Raw genomic sequence first — 16,366 nt, forward strand, 5'->3', positions numbered from 1 at the left:
TCGGTACGACCCTCGAGCCTAATCAGCGCCTACTTGTTTTTTACTCTGCTCTTCGACTGTGTTGTTTCCAGAACGTTATGGCTTCTCGATGGCACCGGCGTAAGGGCTAGGCTCTTTACTTCCACTGTTGCTATCAAGGTTCTTGTCTTAGGTATTGAGGCCTGGGAGAAGAGATCTATCCTGCTCGCCCAATACCGCGATCTATCTCCTGAAGTCACAAGTGGCATCCTGAGCCGTAGTGTCTTTATTTGGCTCAATTCTCTTATGAAACTTGGGTTTGTTTGTACATTAACAGACCAAGACTTGGAAGTGCCGGGATCCTGCCCTTCTCGGCCCGTGAGAGGTTACTAACATTGTAACAGATATCCTGTTCATGACAGCATGGTGTCACGAAAATTGCTTCCACGACTGCAGGCAACTTGGAATAATGGTACGTGGACATGTTTACCCAAAGGTACATGTTTAGTGCCGACTGACCATATATCTAGCAAATCAACACCACAAAAACTCCCTTGCTTTCTCTACCTTAAGTGCTAATAAATACGTCTTTTTATCCGGAGTGTTACCTCGGCTCTTTTTGGCAGCTTCCAAGTACACATTGCCGTTTCTTATCTCCACCACAACTTCTTTTGCAGAGGACCCATCCCAGCCGGATTCGACTGGTTGGGGGCTGACAGGAGCATGGCTTTTGGTTTTCCTTGCGCAAGCGGTAAGTTTTGTATTCAATTTTACAAAAGCCAGAATGGGCAGGCATTCCTGAGACTTTACAACTCACTAACAGATACCAGGTCTCCAATGGATTCTATTACCAGATGACAAATAGGTGAGACCTCCGATTCGTGCGTCTTTCAAAATGTAACTTCATATACTGATCTATTACTTGCTAGATTTGTTGCTTCAGTAAGGGGAAGCCTTTGCAGCTTGATTTATGTCAAGACATTAGACACTAGTGTTTCCGCCCACGATGAGTCTGGTAAAGAATTAGTCCCTAGTGCCAGGTCTTATAATTCTTCTCGTGTCTGACCAGTTTACATATAGTCGCCGTAACGCTCATGTCCACCGATACAGAAAATATCTGCCAGAGCGCCGCCACTTTACATGAGATCTGGGCTTCGCCTATAGAATGCGGAGTCGCTATATATCTCTTGTGTAGACAGCTGGGATTTGCCGCCTTGGCACCTGTCGTTGTAGCCCTGGTCGCTACTACCGCCATCATGCAGCTTTCCAAGTACATTGGCAACGCTCAAAAGGTATGGATGAGCGGTATCCAAACGCGAGTTGATGTGACAGCATCAGTGCTCGGGTCGATGAAGGAAGTCAAAATGCTTGGATTGTCGGATACAGTGACCCAAATGGTACACAACCTCCGTTTAAAGGAGCTTAAACTGTCGAAGCGGTATCGAAGGCTATTGTGTTTGCAGACATTTATTGGCAAGAGTCCCTTCGCCTGAGAGATGAGACCGATTGTTTGGCTAACAGCCCATAGGAATGAACACACGGACTATTGCCCCGCTGGCTACGTTTGCGATCTTTGTGATCATCGCGCAGAGAACTGGTCAGCCTTTAGATACGGCATCTGCATACAGTTCACTGCCTCTGATATACCTCTTGTCGAATCCTCTGGTTGTCGTGATTCGCGCGATTCCCTTTCTTAGTTCCGCCCTGGCATGTTTCGGGCGCATACAGGACTTCTTGCGATCGGATACCCGTAAAGACCATCGGCAGCGTTTGGTCACGAGCAATCCTAGAGATGAACCTCCACTTGGAAATAGCAGCCCCAGACTCTCGACAGAGAGTGCCTCAGTTGCGCTACATGATCTTGACAGGGAAGCATCCCTGCCCTGTGGAGCCCCTGTTATGGTTATCTCAGACGCCAGCTACGGATGGAATCGCCAAGATCCCCCAGTCCTGAGCAACATCAGCACGGCCATTCTCAAGTCTAGCTTTACCTTCATCGTAGGAAACGTGGGATCGGGAAAAAGCACCCTGATGAAGGCGATGCTGGGAGAGATACAGCCACTCAAGGGCTCTATTTACACGGCAATTCGCAAAACTGCCGTGGTGGGCCAAGAACCCTGGATCCAGAATTTGACTATACGTCAGAATATTCTGGGGTTTTCGACCTTTGACAGAGACTGGTATAGTAGGGTCATCTATGCATGTGGACTGGAGAAGGATCTTGCTGAGGTGCTTGATGGGGACGCGACGAAAGCCGGCAGTGCTGGCGTGTCGCTGAGCGGCGGCCAGAAACAGCGACTAGCGCTTGCCCGGGCTGTCTACTCGAGGGAGCAGGTCGTGTTTCTGGACGATGTGTTTGCTGGACAGGATGCAGCCACCGAAGATCACATCTTTCGCAATCTTTTTGCGCGAAAGGGATTGTTTCGCGAGATGGGCACAACCGTGGTATGCATTACGAACGCCAGTGAGTCTCCCGTTGTCCAATATGCAAGATGCTTCAAAAAGGAAAAGGTGGTAACCAACAGTCTCACTAGTTTACAGACTCATGCACGCTGATACTGTCATTGTTTTGGGCGAAAATGGCCACATCCTGCACCAAGGATCATTCAATAAGCTTCAAACCGACACAGATTATCTCTCTGGGATCAAAGTCCAACAAAAACGTCCCGCCAACGCACAGAACGAGACTGAACCCTCAACTTACAACCACACACTATCGACCCGGTCACGTGCGCCAGATATCGAGGTCGAACCGACTGAACGTGGTTCTGGCGAGCTTTCCACCTATGGATATTACTTCGGTTCTGTTCCCATTTGGCACACCCTCCTGTTTGCGGCTTTCGTTCTCTTCTATGCGGGCGGATACAAGATGACAGAACTACTGCTAAGCTTCTGGACCGCCAACGCGAGTGCCGGAAAAGAAACGACAAAGTTTTACCTCGGCATTTACGGTATGCTTTCTGGACTTGCGGTGATCGGAATCTCAGGTGCCGCGTACTTTTTCCTCATCACTATGGTGCCACTGAGTTCAGAGGTTCTTCACACCAGACTTTTACGGTCTGTCCTCGACGCCCCTTTGGCTTTCTTCACCCGCACAGATGTCGGAGTCACAACGAATCGATTCAGTCAAGACATGTCGGTAATTGATACTGAGCTTCCCTTTGCCTTGGTTGACTTCTCTGTCAACTTCGCTGTGCTACTTATGGGTACGATTTTGATGTGTGTCTTTTCCGGCTACTTCGCCGCAACTGTACCCCCGGTCGTACTTTTCTGTTGGCTGCTGCAAAAGTTCTACCTCAAGACGTCGCGTCAGATCCGGATCCTCGACCTCGAAGCAAAATCTCCTCTCTTTACGCAATTTCTCGATCTAGTCCGAGGTCTGTCCAGTGTGAGGGCGTTTGTGTGGGAGACATCGTTCCTAGAGCAGTATCTCGACCTTCTCGACGCCTCACAACGCCCATACTACCTGCTGTTTTGTATCCAGCGGTGGCTGGGCGTCGTCCTCGATCTGATGGTTGCCGTCTTAGTAGCCATCATCATGATACTCGTAGTCAAGCTACGTTCTCAACTTTCTCCGCAGTTCGTGGCGCTGGCCCTCCTTAACATCATGTCTTTCAGTCAATCCCTGGCGCACGTCATCCAGGACTGGACGCAACTGGAAATGTCGTTCGGTGCCGTCGCGCGAATCAAGACGTTTTGTTCCGAGACAGAGACTGAGAAATTGCCCTCTTCAGAGCTGTCACCGGTACCAGAGAATTGGCCATCACGCGGCCATGTCTCTATTGAGAACCTAGTTGCCTCTTACACTCCCGGCGGTGAGCCGGTGCTGCGTGGCGTAAGCATCGATATCCCTGCTGGCTTCAAGGTGGGAATATGCGGTCGAAGCGGCAGCGGCAAGAGCTCGCTCGTAGGTGCCTTGCTGCGCCTGCTGGAAACCAGCCCTAGCGACCACTCGCGCATCACGTTCGACGGACTCGACATCAATGCATTTTCCCGTCAGGCCATCCGTGCGGCCGTCGCCGTCGTTCCACAGCACCCGTTTTTCCTCAAGAACACGAGCGTGCGAGGGAACCTTTCAACAATAGTTCCTCCACACCTACAGAACCAGGAACGATGCAGCAATGACGATGAAATTCTCGCGGTGCTGCGTCGGCTGAACATGACGGATACAGTGGAGAGGATGGGCGGGCTGGGCGGCGCGTTGGATGCCGACCGACTGTCGCAGGGCCAGCGCCAGCTGCTTTGCCTAGCGCGGGCGATGCTGGCGGGCAAGAAGATTATCCTTCTTGACGAGGCAAGCAGCAATGTGGACGAGAGATCGGTAAGGAGTTTTTTTGATTAGTGGAGCATGGAATAGGTTCCAAATTCCTTCCTTAAAACACAACATCACAAAGACATCTATTAGAGGAATCACTAACATACATTTATCACAGGAGAGACTGATCAGGCAGGTCATCCGCGAGCATTTTGCCGACTGCACCGTCATTGCCGTCGTCCACCGACTTGGCGCTGTTGCTGACTTTGATCGTGTTGCCGTCATGGGCGGTGGTCGGCTGTTGGAGTGGGATAGCCCACAGGCACTGCTGGCGCGGGATAGTGAATTCAAGAGACTTTGGAATCTTGGTTCAGGTGTATAAACAGCATAACCTACCTTAGTCGTGTGCAAAATAGCTGTTGAGATGCCACAGTGCTTGGTTTATATGAAGGGTACGTCCGGTGCCTCTTGACAACCAAGGGTATCGTCTCCCGTTTGATGACTGCCACCGATTTTTTATAAAGAATACAATTAGAGATATATTTTATTGTTGGCGGCTCCATGGATTCCTTCATGTTTGCTTGCCGTAAAAAACACATAGCTGCTAACGCAGTCCGCAACGAGCGCAATTAGCAGACCCAGGCCGCTAGTTGAAAGCCTACTTACCCATGAACTTGACTAGCAGGCTGTTACCAAAAGCGTATCCTGCTGCCCAATAGATGAATAGGATGCTACCGTTATCGGGATCTGGTTGACTGTAATCAATTGGACGCCTGGATTGAAGCTTACAGTGAGATGCATTTGTTGTACCGATTGTTAGGCAGCAAAGAGGCAGCAAAGAGGCAGCTGTTTCGCTGAAGAGCCAGCCACTTAAGGTCTACCTGCAAGAGGTAAGTTTGATAAGTAGGTGTTATAGAAGTTTCTGGCCCTTACTGTTTTGAGTGTATACTAAAATACATTGGGTCCAGGAAACCGGACATGCATAATTCACCATACACTTAATTGATTGGATTCTACGCCGACCTCGATATTCTCACCTGAGAACTTCTTCTTGGTTAGCATGTGATAGTCTGTGGAAACTATTCTACCCGCCGATGACTCTCACTTAAACTGATTCGCCAGGCATGTAATGCTACGAGCTTGTTGAACCAAGCAGAGTTCCAAGCAGAAGGAGTCTGCATTATGCCCTTGCCAGATACGATAAAGTGCAGGAAGTAGTCGAGAAACAAACATGGACCCACTTTTATCTTGTTTCAACAGCTTCAGCTGACACAGGGATACCGGCAGATATCCACTTAAATCTGATGTCATACTTCACTCTCCCCGCGTCTTGTCGATGAGAAGGATGATACTGACTCAAGCTAAGGTTCATCAAAAGCAATTCCGAAGTAAAAGTCAACTGATTGTAGAAAGAAACACGACGGCATATTAGCAATCAAATATCGCAAAAGAGGATGTCGTCCACTATAGCGAACCAGCCGCGCTTTATCGCGAATCCGGATCTTCCGCAGGAGTACCTCTCTTTATCAGAGAACCCAGAGATTCGCATACAGGAGGCTTTGGTACACGTTATTGGCGACAGTCCTCCCCAGGAGGTGTACACTAATGATGAATGCCGTGGACTTTTCCGCGGTCCAACATCTCTTGCATATCTGCTGCTCAAGGTCCACGCCACTTATCCGGATATCAAAATACGTGGCCAATCTCTCCGCCATTGGGCGACTGCCTACATCACCGCAAAGCGCATAGGGGAGAACTCCGCCCCATGTGGCCTCGCTTGTGAGAGCGCTGCCTTCTGGGCTGTCAAGACAATTCTGGATGCAACCAAGGTCTTGGAATTCCAGCACGAGCTGGAAAGACTGGTGGGCGAAGAAGGCCACCCTTACGAGCTTCTCTTTGGTTATGCCGGGCTTCTGTACATGGTACGGGCGGTGGAGTCTTGGGTGAGCCTTTTCGCAAGACTTTAGGAGTTTATTACACGACTTCACAATAAAGCTAACTAGCTCATCAGAATCCGGAAACTGTTTCCACGTTGACTACCGTCAAAGATCAGATTGTAAAGAAGATCCTTGGTGCAGGTCCAGGGTGGACCTGGCGTGGCGGACGCTACACTGGTGCCGTGCATGGTGACATTGGAATATTAACCCAGCTACTTCTGACAGCTCCGAAGTTGGCAATAAACCCCGTGGTTCGAACTTCCCTGAAGAGACTGCTTAGCTTGCAGCATGAAGCTGGGAACTGGCCCATAAAACACGATAAAAATGAAATTCCCGTGCAGGTCCAATTCTGCCACGGAGCGCCGGGTTTTATACCATCGCTTCTTAGCATACGACAGCTCTTTCCTGACATGGGTGAGGAAATTGACAGTGCAATTAGATTGGGTAGAAAGGCTATTTGGCGAGAGGGTTTGCTGCGAAAAGAACCTTGTCTATGCCATGGAATATTAGGCAACTCTTTGTGAGTGTTGCATAGGGTATCGAGGCTTTGAGATATTGACTGACTTCTTGAACAGGGCATTCCCTCCTGGAGGACAGAGGAATCACTTCCTTGCGTGGTCTCTACCGGCGAAAATCTCGGAAGAACGCGAGCAGGATGAAACAGTATTCCCGCCAGAGGACGGTGGGCGGATGGCAACATGGTTCACTTACTGGCCAAGTGCAGCATGGACGTGGATGGTATGTGCGGCAGAGGTTCCGGGAATCATCCTTTACAATGATGTATAGCCAACGCCAAAAGCATCATATCCTGAGTACACAAAAACACTGAGGTTGTTTGAAGCAGTGCTTCCTTGGAATCATTCTATCTATTGATACAGGATCAAGACTTAAAGAGGCACTCCGGGTGCTTCTTCTTTGTTGAAATGCATAGAGAATGCGTGCGAGATTTATTCATAAACACAAAAGATTACGACGGTGGTTGTGAAATGTATGCAGATCAGAATTATGGTTAGCAGTATTTAAATTTTACTATTATCATCTTTAGCCTATGAATAACCATTCCCCTATCGTCTTACCCAGCTGTCACTGTTGTGGAAATGCTGGATGATCTGGTGGCCGTGCCACAGATTTTACTACTACCATGGTTGTTATGGAACCATCTGGCCCGGGGTTCTTTACTATACGAAACCTTTCCTCTTCTGGTATCTCAGAAGTCCAAGTATCAAATGTGCAAGTTCTTCTGATACTGGTCCTGGTGTATGCAATTTCAAACTCTTTCTCCACCATAATCATTTCAGGACCATGTGTTGAAATGCTTGGATTATGAGCTGCCTCAGGGTCATTTCTACCGTTCCATAGCTTCTTTCGTGACGAAATAGATGATGTCGGGGAATTTATCCGAGTGGAAATGTGATCCGGATAGAGGTGATCAACCAAAGGTTGCAATGCAGGAATGCAAGCAGAAATGATTACAACATCAGCTTCGAGGCTGGTGCAAAATGTTAGCGTTGGCTGGAATAGGCACAAGCAGAAGAAATGTAATGGGCATAGATCCTTATAATTAAGACAAATAGAATCTTACCTCGTCCAAATGACAAGATCGGCCGAGTCATCTAGTTCAGGAGTTAGGTGTGATCCAATCACCTAGGAGAACGACAAGTTGACTGACAAGTAAAATCCGGGCTTCCAAGGGACTTTAGCCTTGTGCATTTGAATAACGCCGTAACTAGGGCTCTGTTGTATCTGAAATTAATGGTTTGCTCTTTGAACGGCATCTTAAGAGACAGCATTGCTTGTGAATTGCGCATGATGACTGTCACAACTTGAAGCAATGTTCAATAGTACTCACAGAAAGCCCAAAATTAGGGAAATTGCCAAAGCTACTCTCTTCCTCCTTGCAATTTTCAGCTTCCTAACCGAGAACCCTACATATACCGCGAGGTAGCCGTTCGTAGCTGCCGAGATACCTGCAGCACCATGCCACGAGTCAGTAATTTATTGTGCCCGTCGTGGATTCCTCGTCCATAGCATACCACTCGTTGATATAGAATAGGCAACCGCTCTTTCCGGGCCAAGGCATGCCGTCTTTGTGAACGTCAGGTCGATCACAGCGTCCTGCGGACATTGCGCAAAGAGCCCAATGACATTTCCAAGCAATCCCATAGCACATACGATCACCAACGCCCATAGAAAGAAGCGATGAAGCCGGTTCGGATTGAGGAGACGATTGATTAGGACCACGACAGCGAGCTTCGGCAAGGCCAGGGCTACGATGCCGAAAGCAAAAGCCATAACGGTCCAACGAAGCGTTTCTTCCCTCTGTTGATCGGTGAGCGCTGCTACATGCTTGCCGTTGCCAAGTGCGACCGCCTTCAGGGTTGTCCCGGTCGCTGTCCAGCCAGATATCTAGCAGTACGAGGTATATGTTAAAGGCTGCCATAAAAGCAGAGCGGAGATGTTTGTGTATCCATACCACTGAAGCCAACAAAATTCCATCATCATATTGCAGACGCCGTTGAATTATCCCCTTGACAAACAGTCGCGCGAAGGCAAATATCGTGGATATAATAGTTATTGGCACGACCGATGCCACGATGAGGGTACCAATGCTATGGTTATCGACATTGTCGGAAATTTCGGTATCGCGCGGGAGTAATGAAAACGGCGTTGTCGTCGCTTGGGCTATTGTATCAAACAGCAAGTTCATCATACACGCCGATGTGAAAAATATTCATTGAAGATGATTCAACATGACAGTCCACATTCGACAGTAATCCTGTATTGGGAGATGAGAACTTGACAGGGGAAAAGAGGAGACAATCCAGAAAAGGAGAGGAGGAGCATCGGGGATGAAATTACGCAGCCAACGCGGAGGCATGAAACTTGAAACCCTTATTCGAAAGGTAGTAGAGATCAGGCGAACGGCCAATGGCCCGAGGAGCAGATGCAATAGGTATAGTGGCGATCTGAGAGTGAGCCCATTCGCCTACATCTGATCCTGTGGTTGGACAAATGGAAACCTTGTTATTCAGCTAGGTGCGTCCTTTCAAGCGGAACAAACTCTCCATGCAACGGAAGAAAATATGACAAAGCGTTATGTCGACTCGCCTGCAAACGGAACTAGACCCAACCACCTGGCTCACTGGCAGGCGGTTGGCAAAAATACGTACTCAAAACCTGCTTTTAGACAGGGAATACCCAGACTAGGTAAGGTTGATTTGTTGGAGGCTGAGATGTACAACGTGCTAGGGTTTTAGCGCGACAATACCGGGGTCCTTAGTGAGCGCGGTTTATTCTGTCACCCGCTTGACTGAATTCCTAGTGAAGCAGAGGCCAAGAGATAGAACAATGACCAGTGGGGGAAACTAGAATAAACAGCTGAGACATGGGAATTGGCCAAGGCGAATGCGTCAGATTTTCAGAGTACCACCAGCACTTTGTTCCCGAACTTAAACGCGGCAATGCATTCACCACGTTGCAAAAAAGTCATCATCCTATTTTAGTTGGCGTCAGTTACGCTGGTCAAAGCCGTCGGTCCGAGAAGAACACCGAACTGGCAAACGACTCTATAGATCGTTGAGAAATGGCTGCTTGCTACTTAATGTCGCTTTGACTTGTGACGAGATGTTGAGGTGTGTCTGGCTCGTTGTTACTCCAAAATTCTTACCAATACGAACTAGAAAGATAAATAGGGCTCAGTTGACAAGGAAAGGATATAATACTGAAAATAAATTTACTTAACTCAAGCTCAATCGTTAAACTCAACTGCTAGTACAAATACTACCAATTGCGCAACAAATACAAACACAATATCCACCCGAAACACCAGAGCCATTGATCTCAAAATTAATGTTGAATAGCTATACCCGCTATTGTTTCGAGTATTTGCCATCGTCATCCATTACAGCGAGCAAGGCGGAAGTAACAACACTAGGCATCTGTCTCTTTAAACAAACATCTCAGTATGATTGTAGATGGGCAACCTTTACAGTCTAAGCTTACGTATTATCGTACGTGTAGAATTGTTACAATTTTATTACTACGAACTTTCATGCAGCAACTTACCTGACTTTGACTAGGAGATCGTTCTGCCCGAAAACGAAGCCACCATTGTAACGTGGTGTGTAACAAACATAACGTAGCTCGTTTGATAGCAAAGCACAGCGTCATAATTAATTTGTTTCTTTAGGTAGTTAGAAGAAATTGAGATACTGTCGCATCGTGGCGTGAGGCTGCTGCTTACTACGCTACCTCGGCAGACCGCCCTCGCCCGACCGACCGGCGTATATAAGCCGACTTCGCGCAGCCCACTTAGCTTAGATAAATCAGACCACGTGCAACCATGAGTTCATTCCGCTGGTAAATCCTCGTGATAGATATACAGTGGCAGGGTCCTTGTCGGAGAAAGGTGAATACCAGGAGGTTGAGGAATCAAAGGATAAAAAGCAAACCCGGTGCTGCAAATTTCGTTTAAACTTCTGATAGAAAATTATACAACCGAACAATTTGCATTTTGAGACATCGCCATATAATGATATGGCAATTATAGAACCCGATGCTTATCAATTTGGCGCTAAATCTTAACAGGTTCGACCCCTGCATGGCTGTGATGTAGGACGTGCTAGGGGGGCGGAGACAGTTGAGCACTTCCACTTGCTATACACATGATGCACAGTGTTGCAAACAGAGATACTGCGATATAAAAAGACGCCTAGAATCAACGTCTTCTATCACAGCTCCGTCGGTCTGCGTGTTTACGGTCAGACAGAAGAATACAAAACAGTGCTTTCCCAACATCGAATTGTAGTGGTCGCATTGGTCGCGATGGAATGGTTCAAAGTATTTCAAGGTGCGGAAGCATTGGGTGACTGATTACGTTGTCATTCATTTTTCTTCATTGCACAGTCTTGCGTTTGACCTTTTGCGTGTATTACCTTTCACTCTGTCCAGGCTATGCTTACATACTAACAAATATACAACAGGTATGGTGATTAGTTTGAGCGGCACGGCTCTCGGGTAATTGCGATGAACATCTGAAAAAAGAAATTCCGATAAAAAGCATCTCCAATATTAACAGCAGACAAGTGTAATAGGATATAAGACAAGAACGATATCAGATAGTTAGGTGTTCCCAAAACGGTATAAAAGGAACAAAGAACTAAACACATAAAGATAGTTGTATATGTGTATATATATCTTGAACTAATCTCTGTTCAAAGTAATGCACCACTGCACAGCCGATAATTTTAGCTTCACTCATCTCGCTGTCTCGCTCACACCAAGTGAATCACTTCCACACTAGATCACCCTCAACCTCGCCTATGAAACAGCGTCTCTGGATGGGCCTTAAGAAAGTTTAGAATGCAGAATCCATGAAACATAGGTGATATTCAGGACTAGAATATGGCAATGATCAAACAGAATGAAGTGACTTCGTTCAGTTTGAGCTAGACTATTTGCAATTAACAACGTGGGGGAGTATCGCTCATTGGGAGAAACTAACATCATATTCGTTTACGGACGTTCACCGCAAGTTCTCCGGCACTGAGAAATAGCATGGCCATCGTAGATTCCAAGGTCATCCATACACTGCAGAACACACTGAATATGATGTTAGCTGTTTAATTCAATCTTATCACATGCAGTCCCACTCACAGCAGAGAGTTGGCGCTTTTCAACTTCGATGGGACCAGCTGCTGCAGCCACGGCCACAAGGACGCTTAGGGTAACGAGGGAAAAAAAGTGCATTTTTGGGTTTTGAGAGAAAGCAGATGTTACAGATATGAGTTTGAAGAATGTCTTTTCAAGGTTAGATTTGTGAGATGAGAATTAATGGGCGACAATGCTGGTCTTATTTATATTACTATATAGCGAGGCTAATTTTGTTTGGCTCCTCGCCACAAACAAAAACATTAGGCCCAAGGATAGTTGATAAGAATGCGACTGACCCTCCTTGGCGTTCGTGTGTAACCGTGGTAAGGACCCTATGGGAGCTGCAGTTCTTAAGCAGGGAATAGTAGTAAGATCCTGTGGGATCTGCCAAGATGGCCAGATTACACACGAGCACACTGCGAGATTCCTATATAGGTTCCAATCTGCGGAGAGGTAAGAGGTGCCAGGGCTAATTCTAGTCGCCTTCCTTTCAAGACCTAGGGGCTTTGCACCTGTCAACCATTTCAACACCTGTTTCTCTGGAACCGAGCTAGTTTGCTAGTTGCTTGGCCTGCAGGATGCTGCATGGCTGTGGCACAGGAGATTCGATTTAGCCTGCTACAGCACACATCCGCATAATAAGGATTCACCGTGGGCATTTTGTAGTGGATTTTTCAAGTAGGGACCATAAGCCTGTAGGTGGCCATTCGAGGCCACCAACCACCATGTGAGTTGACCAAGATACGGATGGCGAGCTAGACCGTCATCCAAGACAAGATTCGATGCACGGCTTGCCCCACAGCCTATCGGCGGGTATCTGGGTATAGAGTACTTAGGAGGCTCATGTTTGGAGGCTTTCTATTGGTCAGTTCGGTTCAATGCTTCATCAAATCCGAACTCCCAAAGAAGGTGCCGGAGGCATGCCCGGCCACAGGGCACAAATTGTAGTTCGTCCGGCACGCGCATATCCATGCAACAGAAATCACCATGAGATCATTGCCGTTGAACTTTGAGGGCGATTTCAGCTTCGATGATCAAGAGTCTGCGCACCGTTTCAAATCCCACATCCCAAGAATAACTAAAGTAAGTAACATTCATTAATGAGCTATACAAGAACTTTAGACAAGGTGTGGGATTTATCCTCCTTGAACTGCTTCTGCGTGAACGCGTGCCTTTGAGGTAATAATTCTACAGCGCGATTTTCCCTTCTTGCTTGTCGCATCTAGCAGTGACTGAGCTCGACCATCATCACGAACCCGTGGATGCAGCTTTCTGGGATTCGAACCATGCTCTTATCAAGTACTTTGAAGTGCGTCCGAGCCACGTGGTGGACCTGCGTATTCGGACTATAAAGCGATGTTAAAAACATCCTCCGCCCGAGTCATGCCTTCGCTCTCATGGTTTTAATTAGTGGAACTGTTGAATAAACTTCAAATATACTTTACATTTCGCTATGGCCAAACCCCGCTCACCATGTGCAGTGAAAGGATTGATCTGATGCTTGATTCATTTATCAAATCGCAGAAAGCCCAGCACTATCATCTCATCTCAATCAAGGATCCTGTGCTAGCCACGAAGTGGCCTCCAATCCTCAGGTGGCAACAGCCACACGTGTAGTGAAAGCACGAGGTATTTGGTGAGACTCTATTCCATCTTATGCATCACCTACACCCCCAGGAAATCTTCGTGCTACACAGTAGTGTTGATGAACTTTAGTTTGCAAAACCCGAGACTGGGCCGATAGACTTTGTGATCATGAATTTGGGAATATTTCGCATTGGTTTACTTGATCATTATCTTGAACTATGTAGTGATATTTGCATACTCCGCCCTTGGTCCCTTGATGGTCAACCCCTCATTATTGTTAGTATGCCATCTACGCGTCAGCATTTGAATGACTGCCCAAGCTTCCGGTGACCCTTTTATGGTTGAGCGCTCGGGGCTTCTGCGGATTGTGACTGTGCTGACTCGGGTCAATCTGAACAATATCACTATTTAGAGTTTAGCAGCGCGCCGTCAAATGCTTCTTTAGTGTCTCAGACGGGGGGGCTTTAGCATGCAAAACTGTTTACGGCCATGGATTCCACTGATTTTCACAAATTTTCGGTTGAACGAACTAGTGTGCAAAACATTAGTAGTGGCGAGCTCGAGCGTCGTAGCTCATAAAGCAGTAGAACCCACCCTTTATTATGTCTTGGTATCCATCTCCTATTAATCGACGGGTTTTCAGTTTCTTCATTGCTTAATAAGCAAGCAAAAATTTGCTAGTGCCGGCCATTTCTCATCACTGGCTATCAGGCAGCCATGATTCGAAAGAGGTTGATTCTCGGGGTCGGGCCATTTTCTTTGGCTGCGAATATAACAGTCGCTACGGCTCTGAAACCAATCGCATTAAACGCGACATCCCAAAATGCCACATTACCAACGTTAAGTAATCCAGAAGGAACAGCGATGCAACAGATGGCAGCTTCGCTCCCCCCATGTGCAGTAGGTTACAATGATCTACAAATGCTGCAGCGACTTACTACTTCTGCAGATGAATTGCATGGTAGAAGAATTGGCCAAGTCCACATGTCAGGCCGACAACCTTGTGTGTATCTGCACGAGCCAGCAGCTCGACACTGCTATTGGGGCCTGTTTGGCCCGGGACTGTACTGTTGTGGAGTCTCTTCGTAAGCTTCAGCTTTGCTCTCGTTCATCTACCAACTGACAGTTGCTCCTAGTCGCCCGGAGGTATCAGACAATATCCTGCGGAGCGCCTATTCACCGCAGCACAAATATGGCTACAATCAGCTGGGCACTATTTTCAGTATCGTTAATGGCCGTGACATCTCGACTCGTCTCAAAACTTCCCTCATTGAACCCGGCTTTCTCATTTGGTTGGGATGACTGGACAATTCTTGCTTCTATGGTACGCCTTGTCCCCAAGACGAGGTATTGTACGACGCGTAGAATTAACGGCGCGGCAGATTGCATTAATCCCGGCAGATATCGGTTCACAAATATGTACGTGGACGATATGATGTTGCGAAGATTGGATTTGCTCGCTGAATGAATCGTAGTGGTTGACCTGGGCCTCGGCCAGGACATGTGGATGATCCCCCCTGAACATATTACCTGGATACTACGCGTGAGTAGTCTTCGAACAGGTCCACAAGCTGATAATGGATACTAACTGAAATATGCAGATCTTTTTCGTCGAGGAGCTTCTTTACTCTTTCGTCATTGCAGTCACCAAAGTGTCGATTCTTATCTTCTACCTACGCCTCTTCACTGAACCTTGGTTTCGCAGTGTCAGTTACTGTATGTTGGGAATAACTGTCGTTTATGGTGTTGCGCAGCTACTCGCCATAATTCTGCTTTGTGCCCCAATCAGTTACAACTGGACTCAATGGGATGGCCAACATGCAGGAAAGGTACATCCCCTTGCCCGCCAACTCCTCGCTTGTTTCGCAACCAGGTCCGCTTTTCGTACTTGAACTGACGTAAAGATTTATCAATCAGTGCGGTAATGTTGCTGTCATGACTTTCATCAATGGCGGGGTCAATATTGTGATTGACCTGACTCTATTCACCCTTCCTGTGACTCAGTTGTAAGGACCACATTATCCATAAAGAAATTCAAAACAAGGTAGCCACGCTGACCTACCTATCAATAGCATAAATGTGTCATGGACTTTCAGAAAGAAAATTGGCGTGAGCCTGATCTTCCTTGTAGGGCTTCTGTGAGTGCATCACAATCGATATGGAACCAGTGGACCAAGTGCTGACAGTATCTTGATCAGTGTGACAGTATCTAGTGGAATACGCCTGGCTACTGTGGCTAAATTCGGCGGAACCCATAACCCTACACGTGAATGGCCTTTCTTCCTGTACTTGGAAACCTTGGTTTGGCTAACTTGCTACCGTCTCTCTAGTTGACTACAAAGAGCTCTCAATATGGTCACTTGCGGAGATGCATGTAAGCGTCATTTGCGCCTGTATGCCAGGAATGACTGCGTTTGTTCGGCGTGTCTCGCCACGTCTTCGCTGGTCACAGCCAGGAAGACCTCAATTACAAGACAGGCACAGACCTCGCACTCGCCGCTCGTTCCTTCGACGGTTGCAACACACGCTCACGCGCCTTACAGCGGCCAGAGTGGCTGACGGCGCTTCCATCATGCAAAACACACAGGCTCTTATTAAGAGTCAGTCAAGCACATCTGATTCAGAAACCCCTGAATACCATGACTATTTAGTCTATGCACCATCCTATGCAGAGGCGGGCGATTTGGGGACGGGAGCTAAAAAGGGAACTCAACTCAGTCCGTGAAATAACAGGATAGTTATATGAGTTTGCCAGGGGAAAATACACTAGTGCCTGATAACTTCCGTGTGATGTGGCTCAAACATGGTCTTGAGGTTAAGGCTGTGATTCTTATTCGTCAGCAAATCTCCGTTGTATGTGCCCGTTAACTTGGTTGTTATAATGCTAGATGAAATGGGTTTACCAAGACTGTTTCTCGCACCAAACGCACCTCCAACAAACCAACATTATATAGGGAGTTCTTCTGGTAACTGCAAA

The 16,366-nt window shown here is 47.3% G+C and overlaps 3 protein-coding genes across 3 annotated transcripts; all 3 read left to right on the forward strand.

The window, feature by feature from the left end:
- Window positions 1–1,857: 1,857 nt before the first annotated feature.
- Window positions 1,858–4,595, forward strand: EsH8_X_000535 (P-loop containing nucleoside triphosphate hydrolase protein; the record flags this gene model as incomplete). Its single annotated transcript, XM_083274623.1, has 3 exons — window positions 1,858–2,422; window positions 2,493–4,279; window positions 4,392–4,595. The coding sequence occupies 3 exons, from the start codon at window positions 1,858–1,860 to the stop codon at window positions 4,593–4,595; spliced, it is 2,556 nt and encodes an 851-aa protein (XP_083120015.1).
- Window positions 4,596–5,667: 1,072 nt separating this feature from the next.
- EsH8_X_000536 (uncharacterized protein) lies at window positions 5,668–6,180 on the forward strand (the record flags this gene model as incomplete). The annotated part of the gene is made up of 1 exon (XM_083274624.1): window positions 5,668–6,180. The coding sequence occupies one exon, from the start codon at window positions 5,668–5,670 to the stop codon at window positions 6,178–6,180; it is 513 nt and encodes a 170-aa protein (XP_083120016.1).
- Window positions 6,181–14,620: 8,440 nt separating this feature from the next.
- Window positions 14,621–15,399, forward strand: EsH8_X_000537 (uncharacterized protein; the record flags this gene model as incomplete). The annotated part of the gene is made up of 5 exons (XM_083274625.1): window positions 14,621–14,713; window positions 14,772–14,808; window positions 14,865–14,932; window positions 14,991–15,095; window positions 15,307–15,399. The coding sequence occupies 5 exons, from the start codon at window positions 14,621–14,623 to the stop codon at window positions 15,397–15,399; spliced, it is 396 nt and encodes a 131-aa protein (XP_083120017.1).
- Between the last annotated feature and the right edge of the window lie 967 nt (window positions 15,400–16,366).

The sequence above is a fragment of the Colletotrichum jinshuiense genome, chromosome 10, assembly GCF_051148585.1.
Source record: "Colletotrichum jinshuiense chromosome 10, complete sequence".
Classification (NCBI taxonomy): Eukaryota; Fungi; Ascomycota; class Sordariomycetes; order Glomerellales; family Glomerellaceae; genus Colletotrichum; species Colletotrichum jinshuiense.